This window comes from Pseudochaenichthys georgianus, chromosome 3, assembly GCF_902827115.2.
Source record: "Pseudochaenichthys georgianus chromosome 3, fPseGeo1.2, whole genome shotgun sequence".
Classification (NCBI taxonomy): Eukaryota; Metazoa; Chordata; class Actinopteri; order Perciformes; family Channichthyidae; genus Pseudochaenichthys; species Pseudochaenichthys georgianus.
In genome coordinates, this window is record NC_047505.1 from 48,463,557 (window position 1) to 48,478,564 (window position 15,008).

A 15,008-nucleotide genomic window follows, 5' to 3' on the forward strand; every position below is an offset into this window, starting at 1 on the left:
AGCATGCAAATAAAATGCTATAATGATATTAGTTCTGGAAAAAACATGTATGCTGTTGCACTGTGATGTCATCATAATCAACTTGTGCATGATATTTGATAGCGCTGCTGCTCAAAGATGTAAAGTCACTCTTATCCTCTTGCTCTATGAGATTCAGATGGCAGGCAGGACTTATTGTGACACTCGGTAGTTGCTCCACACGCTGGAGAGGATGTTCTGAATACTATGGCTGCAAATGGTTAGGGACACGATGTGTATAATGGTTTGTTTTTAGCATGAGTGTGAGTATTTGTGTCCAGTTCACATCAGATTTTTTGGGACTTTTGGATCTGATTGGAAATGTACCTTCCCTCCTTTAGAAAGTATTGGGGGTGGTCTTTTATGTGTCTCTTCCTACACCAGGAAGACAAAGAAATCATGCAATTTCACACATTTCCGCCAAGAATTCAAATGAAACCCAGTCAAACGCCTCAGCTCCACGAGTCATATCATCAGTCTTTAATTAGGACAATGGTTCTGTTCAAATTGCACTGTATGGAATCTAGAGCTGTAATTAGAGTGAATACAAACAAAAGAAACGAGCATTTGTTTCCCACCCACAGAGCACAGAGGCAGCTGATAAAGATGATGGACAAGAGATTGGATTTATAGCACGGCTATGAAGCTCTAACCTAAGGCTCTGCCAAAGTACAACATTACCTTGAACAAAGTGTGTGTGTGTGTGTGTGTGTGTGTGTGTGTGTGTGTGTGTGTGTGTGTGTGTGTGTGTGTGTGTGTGTGTGTGTGTGTGTGTGTGTGTGTGTGTGTGTGTGTGTGTGTGTGTGTGTGTGTGTGTGTGTGTGTGTGGTGTGTGTGTGTGTGTGTGTGTGTGTGTGTGTGTGTGTGTGTGTGTGTGTGTGTGTGTGTGTGGTGTGTGTGTGTGTGTGTGTGTGTGTGTGTGTGTGTGTGTGTGTGTGTGTGTGTGTGTGTGTGTGTGTGTGTGTGTGTGTGTGTGTGTGTGTGTGTGTGTGTGTGTTCTTAGGTACTGCCCCAAAGGTCCCATAACAAGCTCAAATGGGGTGGGTGGTCAGGAACATTTAGCAAGACAACGATGGGGAAAGGTTTACAGCTTGCAATACGCGCTGGAGTTAAATGGCAATTAGGAATCTGATCATTACCGACAGCCGTTATAAAGTATATCAAGTTTGGGTTTTTTCTTTGTTTTATTCTCAAGTGTCCTGATCTGCACTCGGCTCAGTCTCATTTGTCTTAGTTCTGATCTTTGTCTCCTCACATCCTGTTGTTGCTCTCATGTTTCTGTGTCTGCCCTTCTCTCTCTCTCTCTCTCCCTCTCTCTCTCTCTCTCTCTCTCTCTCTCTGCCTTTCATCTCTCTTCCCACCAGCAGCTGAAGCTAAGCCTACACTATTGAACGCTGCACAGACCTCAGACAGGGTTCATCTGCAGGTTGTAGGAACCCTCAGGGCTTCTCTACACAAGACAAGCAGGAGTGTGTGTGAGGCGTCTCCAGACTGGGTTACCCTGGGGGGTGCAGGGGGTCGTATCGTGGGAGTGCAGCAGAATGGTCTCGAGATGAGAGCATAGAGAAATACGAGTTATCTGTCAATCTAGGATAGAGTTACAGAGGTGTAGAAGGAGAAGTAAAATAATGCTTTGGGTCAAATGTAGTCCAATTGCAGTCCTCGCACTATTGTCGAGCAAGGGGCCGGAGTCACTTCATAACACTCATCAGGAAAACTCAAATGTATGATGCTTGAGCTTTTCCATAAAGCTCTTAACTAAAGAATAAGTATTCAGTGAGTGATTTTGATATACATGCCTAACGGATCGTTTCTTTGTGTCGCAGGTACTTGTACGAGCGTATAGATGGGCGTGTTCGTGGAAACATGCGTCAGGCCGCTATCGACCGCTTCAGTAAGCCCGACTCGGAGCGCTTCGTTTTCCTTCTGTGCACACGCGCTGGTGGCCTGGGAATCAACCTCACTGCAGCAGACACCTGCATCATCTTTGACTCAGACTGGAACCCGCAGAACGACCTGCAGGTACGACACACACACACACACACACACACACACACACACACACACACACACACACACACACACACACACACTTACTTAGCAGTAGATGCAACAGGCTGCCTGTAGATTACCATTAGTGTGCTACAAGTAGACAACATCTTGGCACCCTCATAGTTATCTCTTGTCTAACATCTGCTTGTGCAAACGGCTGCCAACGAGACTCATCACCACGACATGCGCCTTACGCTATGTCCAATCAAGAACAAGTGCACATTTAAGTTTCCATCTTGGGTCATTAAGGTCCTAATTGTACATGTAGTGTATTTGACTCTTCTGCCGTCCTGTAAACGCATCACCACGAAAAGTACTTTACAATATGTCCAACGAAGAACAGATGCAATTATCCCTCAACAATGAAAGTTATCATAATTTAGGATTAGCTCAAACTAAAGGTATCAACACGGAAGCTCCGAATTGTACCTGTAGTGCATTTGACTCGTGTTTCTGTCCCTCACAGGCCCAGGCTCGCTGCCACCGGATTGGCCAGAACAAGGCAGTGAAGGTGTACCGTCTGATCACCAGGAACTCGTACGAGCGGGAGATGTTTGATCGCGCCAGCCTCAAGCTGGGCCTGGACAAAGCGGTGCTGCAGAGCATGAGTGGCCGAGATAACAGCGTGGGAGGAGCCACCGGGGGGGCGGTGAGTTGGAGAATGGTCTGGAATAGAAATAAGGGAATTCAATGATTTAGTCGAGTTCATTTTCAAAGAGGGGTGCTTGTTTAGAACGTGCTTCTAATGAATACTGTCTATTTGATGAGTTGGTGAGACATGACGTTTTTCAGTTCAATGATTTCACAAACTGGCTGGGGATGGAAGAAGCCTGGTGCTAATCACAGAGCCGTCTTCACACAATTTTAGATTGGTTACTATTTATTAACGATCCTCTGATGTACCTCTTTGTACCAATGAATATTCAACTAACTGAGATGTACATTTGTAACACGACAGTTAGCCAAAGACTTCTTCGAATTGTCTCTCCAACAATGATGAAAGTCAAATGTTTCTGATATCAGTCCTGAGTGACATCAGAGGAACAGATGACAGACAACAACAAGATGCCAAGCAAAGAAAAATAACTTGAAACTTGAAGCTCTTTCTTCAAAATACCCACTTGAAGCGTAACTGATCCTATTAGAGACTCATCTCTTGTGAGGGAGTGTGTTTGAAGTGTGTAGGTGGGTGTTCTGCCACATTTCGCTTCCTCTGAGAATTATGAAACGTATGAGGAAGCTGAGATATCAGCAGGTCTCCACATCTGGTCTGGCTGCGACATATTTGCATACAAAACATCTGCTGGGGTTAGACACATCCCTGCTGAATAATCAAACGTGTGCGTTTCCCCATGTGTCGTGTATTACCATTTATATATTAACATTTTGCACCTCACGTCCATCTTATATTCACTTAATCTTTGTTTATAAAGTGTTGTGACCCTGGATGTCTCTCTCCTCTGCACCTCGCAGGCCCCTCCGCAGCAGCAGCTGTCTAAGAAGGAGATCGAGGATCTGTTGCGACGGGGGGCTTACGGCGCCATCATGGACGATGAGGATGAAGGGGCCAAATTCTGTGAGGAGGACATCGATCAGATCCTCCAGCGCCGCACCAAGACCATCACCATCGAGTCTGAGGGCCGAGGATCCACCTTTGCTAAGGTAAAATAAATACGCCTCGAAAACAAGTAATACACATTTAAACTTTATCAACTGTTTTTACGATTGTTTACATTTAGCTTAGACTGTTTATTTCCCAGCAGGAGAAGCTGGGGATACATCGTACGGGGAATGGCACATATGATTGTGGTTTAATATGATTCTCACGTCTGCTTTCAGGCCAGTTTTGTGGCGTCTGGAAACCGCACAGACATATCTCTGGATGACCCCAACTTCTGGGACAAATGGGCCCAAAAGGCTGACGTTGATATGGAAATGGCTAACGGCAGAGTATGTACTTCACCACATAAATCCAGGCTGAAGACTTTTCTTTTTGTCGCTGCTTTTAATTGAACTATTCATATTTTCGACTGCACTGTAACTTTTATCCATGTATTTTTTCTTAATGTTTATTTTATTAGCTTTTCTTTTTTAATGCTTGATGTCTTTCATTTTTTTTTTGTAAAGCACTTTGAATTGCCTTGCGTTGAAAAGTGCTATATAAATAAACTTGCCTTGCCTTTCCTTACCACAAATGATACAATATACAGAGCAAAATTAGGACCTTTTCTCACAAAGATGTGAGAGCTAGACATCCAGTACGCTCTCAGCCTTTCTTTATCTGCGTTCTAGACCGTGATGGTGCCTTGCTGATATTTTGTTTGGCCTTCATTCTCCCCCTTCAGAACAGCCTGGTGATCGACACTCCTCGCGTCAGAAAGCAGACGAGGCCGTTCAGCGCCACCAAGGATGAGCTGGCCGAGCTCTCGGAGGGCAACAGCGACAGTGACGACTCCAAACCTAAACTCAGGAGAAACCACGACCGCCTCAACAGCTACGGGCGCACAGAGTGCTTCAGAGTGGAGAAGAACCTGCTAGTTTATGGGTAAGATGACTCTAATAGTCTTCAAATCAGAGAGGCTGTGTGGGTGTTGTCCATTGAGGAGAGAGTGGAAATTCGATGAAGGATAGATAGATAGATAGATGGATAGATAGATGGATGGATGGATAGACAGACAGATGGATAGATAGATATATAGATGGATAGACAGACGGACGGACGGATAGACAGATGCAAAATGCTGCTATGTACAGTACATGTTTCTCAATAATATCCTTATGTAGCAAAGCTTTACAAAGTGGTTCATTTAAATCTGAGCCCACATTTCTTACATTTAGCTTTTGTCTTTGACTTCAGGTGGGGTCGTTGGAAAGATATTCTGACCCACGGTCGTTTTAAGAAGCAGCTGACGGAGAGGGATGTGGAGTCCATCTGCAGGGCCCTGCTGTCTTACTGCCTGGTACATTACCGTGGAGATGACAAAATCAAAAGCTTCATGTGGGACCTGATCGCTCCGTCTGAGGACGGACAAACCAAGGAGCTGCAGAACCACCTGGGTGAGTGACTTCCAGACAACATTAAGAATATAGAATACAATATATCTTTATTGTCTTCATACAAAGTACAATTTCTTTGGCAACTCTCACAGCAGTACAAAATAGACACAAATAAATAAGAGTGGTAAAAGCAGAGGTAGTAGCGATGATTTAAAAACGTTAAATGTACAACACTGTATACATGTAGTGTTTTTCTATTAATAGCAGTGGTTGCAGTCTTTGAGGGGCGGAGGTGTGTTCATGAATGTTCAGTTGTGTTGGTGTGCTCTGAGGTTGTGATGAAGTGAAAGGAGAAAGGAGTGAAACCTTCCCTACCATCACAAAAGATAGTGGAACATAGAGAGATTATACTAAGTGGGATTAAGGAAATGCCTCCTTCTTGTTCCACTAGGTCTGTCTGCTCCAGTCCCGCGGGGCAGGAAGGGGAAGAAGATGAAGATCCAGTCCAGCGCTTTTGACATCCACAAAGCCGAGTGGCTCAGGAAACACAACCCAGAGCACATGCTGCAGGACGACGGCTACAAGAAGCACCTCAAACACCACTGCAACAAGTACGCCTTTCCTCACTCCACTTTACATTGTACAAGACAAGTACTTGACCATAGTTTTCCGTTTTGGTTCAAATGACTTCTAATATTACAGTTGGACTGAAAGAATGGCTGGTTTATTCCTTGGTGTGAAGTATGTGTGTACCTCTTCAGGGACTTTAGATAAAACACTGCAATAGCTAAATCTGACATAAATCATCGTCTCTTTTTGAGGTTAATGTATTTTCATATTGCATTATATTATGTATGTATTCCAAAGAGGACCATGCATACAAATACATTAATCTCAGAGAAGAAATTAGCTACAAGCTATTTGAGCTAATAGCTAATCTGCAGTCCTCTGGCAGGTACATCAGAAAACACTAAACACATGGCATCATCTCTATCACACAAACAATTAAAAAACATGATTTAAATACAGGTCAATCAAATAATACATAGTACAGTTCAAATATAACATTACAATACAGTTACAATTAGAAAACTCAGATGCCATGTTCCTTGTTTAATAAAAACACAATATAAAGAGATAAATAAATGTTGGAAGCTGACATTTAAGTCAAGTATGACACCTAGCTTGTGCCAACTGTACTGTATATGACAACAACCAAAATATACAATATTCTAGTCTATACGAAATATAAATACTCTTGACTTTATAGAATAGTGTTCTTATGTCAGAGACCCACTTTAAATATGATGTATAAGTGCATTTAACCTGCTCACAGTGCACATGGTGACTAATAGTCTATGGTTGGTTTGATGTATCTCTTGTGGGAGTGTGTGTCTGTTTTTAAACCTTTATGCTATTATAGCAACGGGTCATTATTCTCTTCCAGCACATATTGTATCAGTTTCATTTTACTCCTGAAGTGTTTGAAGATACAATTTGTACATGGCTCACATTTTAACTGTGGCACCTCCGAGCCACAGTAATTAGGAGGCACTAAAACGTCTATTGGAGCTGATTCATTAACGGACGTGCATCACATCGCGACCAGCTGACTGATGCGAAGCTTAATGACACTTCAGCCGTGCTAATGGCCGTCATAGATCTCTCTTATGTACAGGGGGGGAAAAGATGGCTGCTATCAAAACATAGGCCGCGGAGATATAAAGCCTAGTTACGGCTGGGCCTTTTTAAAAGGGGGGCTTGTGTCCGCAGAGCGCTGCAGCGTCCATAGAAAGTTCTCCATTGTTCCCCTGCCCAGTTGTGCTGAATCCAGGGATTGTCTGACATGTGACACGCCCGGCAAACTGGGACACAGTCAGCAGGGTTTGCTGACTTGTGCGTTTTTTTACTTTGAGGACCTGGAATGTGGCTGGTGGGGGTGAGGGGGGAGGGGGGGAGGGTCACTAGCCTCCTTAACAGGACCGTAAATGACTCCTACACAGGAAGGGACCCTTTAGGAACTAGTGGGAATGCAATGATGCCGATAGTTTCCAGAAGTTTTCAAAGACAAGCGTGTCAGAAAATCTAATCATCATATTGTAATAGTCTTGTTCTTCAGTGTGTGTAGTTTTTACTGTATGAATATCACATATCCTGCGAAAATGTGCTTTTGACATTCAAAGACTCAAAAGCTTTATTCGTGACACACAAAATAGCTTCAGTGTAGTTTGGCATTTTGGGTCTCGTGCTCCTCAAACAATTAAACCTGCAATAAAATAGTGAAATAATTTAAACAGGTTGCTGGATAAAGGAATATATCAACATGTAAAAAACACAGGAAGAAACAAAATGTAAAACGAAGTACTGTCTAGTAAATTAATTGTTATACTGTAATAATATATAGAAATAAGGACTATTAGCCGATGTCAGATGAGCAGTAAGTATGAACATACATTGTGTGAACGATGACACTTCACAGAGCTCAGGAGTCCAACAGCCTGTTGGATAAAACTGTCCCCAGGTCTGGTGGTTTTGGATTGGAGGACGCAGTCTGGATGAGGCACATTAAGATCTCATGTGCTTGGATTTGGAATCACATCTGTGACTCAGCGTCTCGCCGTTACGCTGGTTTTCTGTCAACAGACTATGAGGGATTATTTTCATGCCACACATCATGTCACGCATTCTTGGGCTTACTCGCTTCAGAAAGACAGTGGTATGACTGAAGACACACGCGCACACACACACACACACACACACACACACACACACACACACACACACACACACACACACACACACACACACACACACACACACACCACACACACACACACACACACACACCACACACACACACACACACACACACACACACACACACACACACACAGAGTGAGTAACACAGACTGGGATCAGAGTGATGAAGGGCTGCGCTGACAGGCAGAGGAAGCAGCAGCTGCTCCTGGCCGGCTCCACACTGGAGGGTGGAGGAGGAGAAAGGAGGAAGTGCAACACTTTGATTTACCAGAGCTACAAGTCCAGACTGGTCACCACAGACATCCATCACTCCGGCAGACACACACACATACACACACGAGCCCTGTGGTCTCTCCTCGTCCTGTCAGGGAAGGATTTGGGGCTCATTCATAACAATGTTGCGTAACATAATATGGAATGCCTGGCATGGTGTATTTCACATTATACGTCCACAAGTCTTACGGAGCTGGTGAAAGGAGAGCAGAACTGTAAAGGGGCAATGGCTGGAGAACAGGCCACAGATTAATGTTGTATTCCTTCACACAGAATCTGAGGTAGATGGGAATCTATGACCTGGTGTGAATGACAGTCAAAACATATTATGATTTCACTTTGAACTTAGTTTTTTCCACGGAATGACAGCAGGTCGCAGAATGTTTGTCGAGAGAGAGGATTTTCTTAGTTCTGACCTCATAGACTACAAGTTGGTCACCTGTCTGATGCATTTTGTGGATCGTATGTAGAGAATAACCCACGACACCTTCTGGAAGATAATAAAGAGAAAAGAGTTGTTTTTCAGTCTTCTCGATCATATTCTTCTTAATTATATATTCACCTTTTGAGATATCAGAGGTTTGGCAACAGGTGCTCGACAGTTGTGCTGCTCCACTGGTGTGCTACTAATGGGGAACATTTATAATTGCTCGTATCTACTCTGGCTTGATTAACAATGTGTACTTGTGGTGTGGTAGAGGCTTAATTCTGGAAAGCTAGATGTGCCAATGTTCCTGAATTTCCCCGACTCATTTGGCACGATCGGAGAATACTGTGTCTCCTCTGAGATGTAACCATTCTGTGAAGAGCAGGACAGATTAGATAATAACTCCAGTTCTATCAACGCCTCACAGAGAGTCTCGCTGAAATGCCAGGAATCCTGAAAACCTCCACATTTTGCCAACAGCCGGCATTACACGACGGAATTGAAAAATCATTCTGCGTTGAGACAAAATGATTACATGGCAGGCTTTGTACATTAAGCACAAGACGTTATGGCCTGGCACACCACAGCGCCCACCACTTCACTGCGTCTGCGTTTCAAAGCCTGCCGTCTGTGATGTGTGATCATGCATCACGGAGCTAATGTCTCCCCGGTGAGGCAGCCTCTCGCTACCTTGTCAGCCTCCACTTCCCAACCTTCATCTGCTGCCAGAGCACGACCACATGACGACCGGAGAGAGACGGCTGTCTGTTCAATCGGGTCCTTGGAGCCTTTCTGTGGAGCCGCCCACTCTCTGTGGTCGATACATCATCCTCAGTTAAAATACAATACACCACATTAATTAAATATGAGTTTATCTGCTCGTTAAAGGATTTAAAGCTGTACACACAAAGAAAATCCTGAACTCAGACATCCTTATTTGCAAGAATGCTGTAGTTTGTGTGAAACGACATGACTACACAGAACCGTTTTTCGGATTCCAGCTGAATTGTCACACATTTGACTCATTTGCATTGTGTGTAACAGGTTGCTGTGTGCGTGTGTGTGTGTGAGTTGGTTCTGCTCGCTCAGCGTTTGTGCCTGCTTTGTTGTGACCACTGGGTTTTCTGTGTGCAGGGTGCTGCTCAGGGTCAGAATGCTCTACTACCTGAAACAGGAGGTGATAGGAAGCCAGGCCCAGAGGGTTTTAGACGGCGTGGACTCCAGGTGAGCGGACATCACTCAACACACTCACCGTTATCATTGTTAGCGTTTTTTCTACAACTTCAAACTGCTTAACACTCTCTTGAAAAACACGATGTAATAGATGGTAACTGGCACTTTGCCTAGTCCCATGATATAACAGCTGATTACATGCTTTAGGTCAGATTGATTTAGCAGATTTAATCCAACACCACACACCCGGGCAGAGTTTCCGTACCGAGGTGAATTAAATAGATGTTCTCCTTGAGTGGAGTGTGGGCATTAGCATATGGTATCAACCTGTTGAAGGAAGAATCATCTGATGAAACCACATGAATAAGAAGGTTGTAGAGCTCCACCTGCTGGTGAAAGACAGGCAGTTCTTCTTTTATACAGCACTGTTTAAAATGGATGATCAAGCTGCTTTTAAATAAGAAATCCCCATAGAAAGTTAAAGGAAGCTGCCTTTTGGTGTTTCACAATAAAACCCCTTCACGGAGAGCATTGTGTTTGGCCTCATGACACTTAAACATGTGTGTATTAATACCAAATTATTAAAGCAAATGGAAGCATAACAAAAAGACGATCATTGGATTCCACCAAATGATGACTCTTTAAATCTCCTCCTCCTCCTCCTCCTCCTCCTCCTCCTCCTCCTCCTCCTCCTCCTCCTCCTCCTCCTCTGTAGTGATATAAAGATCTGGGTGCCAGACCCTGACCACTCAGAGCTGCCGGCCTTGTGGTGGGACGCCATCGCTGACAAGTGTCTGCTGCTGGGTGTCTATAAGCATGGTGAGAAACCTCAGCTCTTACTATGTGTTTTACTTAAATATTTAGTGTTATCCAAATAAGAAACATGTGCTTTAAACAGGAAACCCTAACCCTACAAAATATAAGAAAGTTGCTTTAAAACAGTCACAATGTTTACAAAAGGTAGTATTTGTGTTGCGAGTAAAACATTTGAACTGATCTTTTTGTTTTTACAGTGTTTCGGTCTATTTTCCATCGATAGCAGGATATTGTGGGGAAATCCTGCGGCTTGTGTGCGGTCCCTATCTAAGGGTTTCATGCGTCCTTTGCTAACTCTGCCATTTGCTTTTCCTCCTGTGCTCTCCCAGGTTATGAGAAGTACAACACTCTGCGTGCGGACCCCACTCTGTGTTACCTAGAGCGTGTGGGACGTCCGGATGAGAAGGCCATCGCTGCCGAACAGAGAGGCAACGACTTCATGGACGGGTTCGTACAAACATTATGTGGACTTGCCTTTAATGTGCATGACTTCAGATATTTTTTAAGAGTGTGTCAGCTGTAAAAGTGTGTGTGTGTGTGTGTGTGTGTGTGTGTGTGTGTGTGTGTGTGTGTGTGTGTGTGTGTGTGTGGTGTGTGTGTGTGTGTGTGTGTGTGTGTGTGTGTGTGTGTGTGTGTGTGGTGTGTGTGTGTGTGTGTGTGTGTGTGTGTGTGTGTGTGTGTGTGTGTGTGTGTGTGTGTGTGTGTGTGTGTGTGTGTGTGTGTGTGTGTGTGTGTGTGTGTGTGTGTGTGTGTGTGTGTGTGTGTGTGTGTGTTATTGTCATTATTCACAGAGTTAAAAATAGTATTTAAAGTGCATTAAAAGTGTGTGTATGTGTGAGAATGGTTACGGTTATTGCATTATGTGTGACGGCGCAGGGGTATAAACTGTTTTGGTCTTGTGTGTAGGGATGTGGATGACCCAGAGTACAAGCCTGCCCCCGCCCTGCTGAAGGACGACATGGAGGTAAGGCCACGTGACCCACAGCTGCATGCTGGTCCTCTGATAACGAGAACCTTTGACCACTGTGTATTTGAGCTTGGATTTGATTAATTGTGAAACCCGTCAGTTTGGTAACCTTATGTTCCTGGCTTGCGTATGTGTTCTGTAATCTCACTCTGTCCTCTCACGCAGGATGACGCCTCTTCTCCTGGAGATCTCGTTGTTGTTGACAATGCCGGAGGTGAGTATTAGATGCTTGTAATCCACAGTGGATTATCTTTGCTGTGATGAAAATAAAAACAGGCTTTCCACAAGCGGGGGAAATCTGGGAAAGTTGTGTGTGTGTATATATATATAAATTAGGGCTGTCAAACGATTACAATTTTTAATCAGATTAATCACAGTTTAAAAATTAATTAATCATGATTAATCACCATTCGAACTATGTCCAAAATATGCCATTTCTTTATGTATATTGTTGTGGGAATGGAAAGATAAATGAAAGAAGGCGGATATATCCATTTAACATACAGTATCTATGTTTATTATAACATTGTTCTGCATGTCAAAATGAAAGACAACCCACACACCTATCAATCATCAAACCGTGGGGTCTTAATTCATTACGTGTTGATTTCTATCAACGGGGGAGTACTTCAGGAAAGTCGACGGGGGGGGGGGGGGGGGGGGCTAGTGGAGTACTTCGTGACCACAGAGTGTGAACGTTGTGATCAGCTGTTTTAGCGCAGTTCTCCAGTGAAGGGGGGAGTCTCCCTCCGCAGCCGGTTGGCGTAGTTTTGGCACAGTTCCGTTGTACAGACCGACGTTAACAGCAGCCCTGTCTGTGCACACGGAGACCGACTCTGTCGTCCGGTGATCTAACCGCCTTCTGGAAAAGCTTCACAAGTACGTCGGTACGCAAATGCGCTTTGTGACACAAGTGACGGTACGCATTTCAGATTACGCACATAACCTGCGTACCAGTTATGTGCACCCCTGTACCAGAGCCATATTATTACTATTATATGGCTCTGCCCTGTACTACAGCAAGAGTATTCTCCGTCGGGACTTCCTGCAACAACACCACGCCGTTATCAAAGATGTTCTATTGAGAAGACGATCACTACGTGACAAAAGTTTTCAAAACCGTGGCTACTGAAATCAATCTGACTAACTGCTGTCTGTGCAATTTACTCCGCGAGTTGGCAGACTTTATTTTGCTTACTTTAACATCATTTTTCATGGTGGGGCTAAGCCATTTCTTGGTATGGGTGTAGCCTACCCCAGCCATACCCTGGCGCTGCCACTGGTGGCACTATGGGTCGGGCCATTCTGCACATGCGTTAAATGCGTTAAATATTTTAACGCAATTAATTCAAAAAATTAATTACCGCCGTTAACGCGATAATTTTGACAGCACTAAAATAAATATGTATAGTATTCGGACACGATGCAAAAAGGTAGCGGCAAATTTAAAAGTCTTATTTTAAGGTCAGAATCTGAAATCCTTTATTTGTACAATAGCAGGTACATTTACTTTGTTCCACCATGTGCAGATACAAGGCCAATAAACTGAGTAGAATAACATTAGGAATAGAACAACATGTCTTTATTTTAATAAAACAAGTACAGATGCAAGGTAGAAATTGGTTGCCGAGTTAGAGTTAGTGAAAATGTAAAAAAAAGGTGAACTAGCAGCCAGTATTAATATTATTAAATTGTGAAAGTATATAATGCACAGTGTTATTTCAGTGTTGTTACAGTCTTAGGTAGTGGTAGTCTCGTGTTTATGTGATATCAAACTTAATATTACCAATGAAGATGTTACATGTAAGTCCTAGTAATGTCCTGGAAAGACTTGAATGACAATTGTAAAATAAAATGATTTGAATTTGGGGGATTTAAAAGTGTACTTTCTATTTCTCTGACCAGATGCAGTTCCATTGACTGGAAGTCAGACTTCCTACTGGCCTTCCCCCTCAGTGCTGACTGCCAGGCTGAGGCGGCTGATCACGGCCTCTCAGCGCTTCACCAAGAGCCGGCAGATCCTCCAGATCCACCAGACGCAGACTCCGTCTCCCTCCTCCATGATGCTGTCCGCTCCCCTCTGCCCGCTGCCCCCCACCATCAACGACACCCTCAACCCCAAGATGGTCGCTAAGATTGAACGGCAACAAAGGTCAGTGTAGGAGCCAAAATGCTGTGGTAGCCTGTGTTTATAGTTATATTACCTTCATTATTTACACCACACACACTTGTAATGGGTTGTTTCCGGTGATTGTCACATGGCTGTGGTTAATGGTATTTAGAGCACGGTGTATGTAGAGGTTGAGCAGCATGACAATGGGGGTGAGCTTAGCTCTGATCACTTTTGTTGACCGTATAATTCTGTTTGTTTATTGTTTTGGTTTACAATATTAAATATCCTTAAAACGTTGAGTTCAATACAGACTTTATTATTTATACGCGTCACATCAATGAGCGAAGTTTAGCCTCAGAGCGGCCGTATTCAATGGGAATATAGCCGCCGCAATGAAGTCAACAGAAACAGCACAAGCTGTGGGACGATGTTTCTCATTGAGATATGACTTCATTTTGTAGGAAAGGTGTCATCACCGGGTGCGTGTTTTTCTCCCCAGATGGACGAGGCGAGAAGAGGCTGACTTCTACCGCGTGGTCTCTACTTTTGGAGTCGTTTTCGACCCGAGCCTCGGCCGGTTTGACTGGAACAAGTTCAGAGCCATGGCTCGGCTGCACAAGAAGACCGACGAGAGCCTGCAGAAATACCTGTGTGCTTTTGCCGCCATGTGCCGGAGGGTGTGTCGCCTGCCACCCAAAGAGGGAGGTGAGGGGTCTTTTGATTGTTCACACATCTACACACACTGACAAACTGTTAGTCTTGTTGCACAGCGTAAGATAAGGAGTCTGGACATGTGGACCTCCACATCCACATTTTGTTTTACATTCCCTACAGAAGGTCAGTTACCGTGAGCTAGAGGTGCAACAATTAGTTGACCTGTCAATTTGTCGATTGACAACAAATAATTGTCAACTAATTTGCTAAAAGATTAATCAAGATTTCCTGTTTCCCTCTTATATCATACTTAACTGAATATCTTTGGGTTTTAGACGAATACCAAGCAAGACATTTAAAGACATCACCTTTAGGAAACGGAAGTGACGAATGGCTTAATGGATCATAAAAAAATAATGTATTTAAAAGTGAATTATTAATGTTGTTGCAGCCCTTATTGTTATTGTTTGCAGCCCCACGCTGTATCTATGCAATAATGCTTGGCCCACTTCTCAAAGTTTATTTAAAAACGATTGATTTACCTATTTTGAACATTGGATAAGTAATGATATTGCCTTATGTGTCTGTATTGAACATATGGTGGCTGTGGAAATGCCATATTAGGGTATATAATGTATTTCTACCTAATGTACCATGCCCTGAGTGGCTTATACTGTATGACCCACACGCCGGCTGTAAATGATTTAATTCTGGAGAGGGGTCGGCAGCATCTTATTAACCAGCTGGCTCAGCAGCAC

At 43.7% G+C, this 15,008-nt stretch overlaps 1 protein-coding gene across 7 annotated transcripts in view; it reads left to right on the plus strand.

Moving 5' to 3' along the window:
* Positions 1-15,008, plus strand: part of chd9 (chromodomain helicase DNA binding protein 9) — an 83,343-nt gene that overhangs the window by 58,935 nt on the left and 9,400 nt on the right. For all 7 annotated transcript variants that reach the window (XM_034077158.2, XM_034077167.2, XM_034077175.2 and 4 more), the window contains 14 exons: positions 1,845-2,040; positions 2,537-2,719; positions 3,544-3,732; positions 3,910-4,020; positions 4,416-4,615; positions 4,928-5,127; positions 5,519-5,678; positions 9,662-9,751; positions 10,416-10,519; positions 10,846-10,963; positions 11,423-11,480; positions 11,649-11,697; positions 13,389-13,635; positions 14,096-14,301. In XM_034077158.2, coding sequence (XP_033933049.1) covers positions 1,845-2,040; positions 2,537-2,719; positions 3,544-3,732; positions 3,910-4,020; positions 4,416-4,615; positions 4,928-5,127; positions 5,519-5,678; positions 9,662-9,751; positions 10,416-10,519; positions 10,846-10,963; positions 11,423-11,480; positions 11,649-11,697; positions 13,389-13,635; positions 14,096-14,301 — 2,111 coding nt within the window. The remainder of the gene's footprint in view (positions 1-1,844; positions 2,041-2,536; positions 2,720-3,543; positions 3,733-3,909; positions 4,021-4,415; positions 4,616-4,927; positions 5,128-5,518; positions 5,679-9,661; positions 9,752-10,415; positions 10,520-10,845; positions 10,964-11,422; positions 11,481-11,648; positions 11,698-13,388; positions 13,636-14,095; positions 14,302-15,008) is intronic.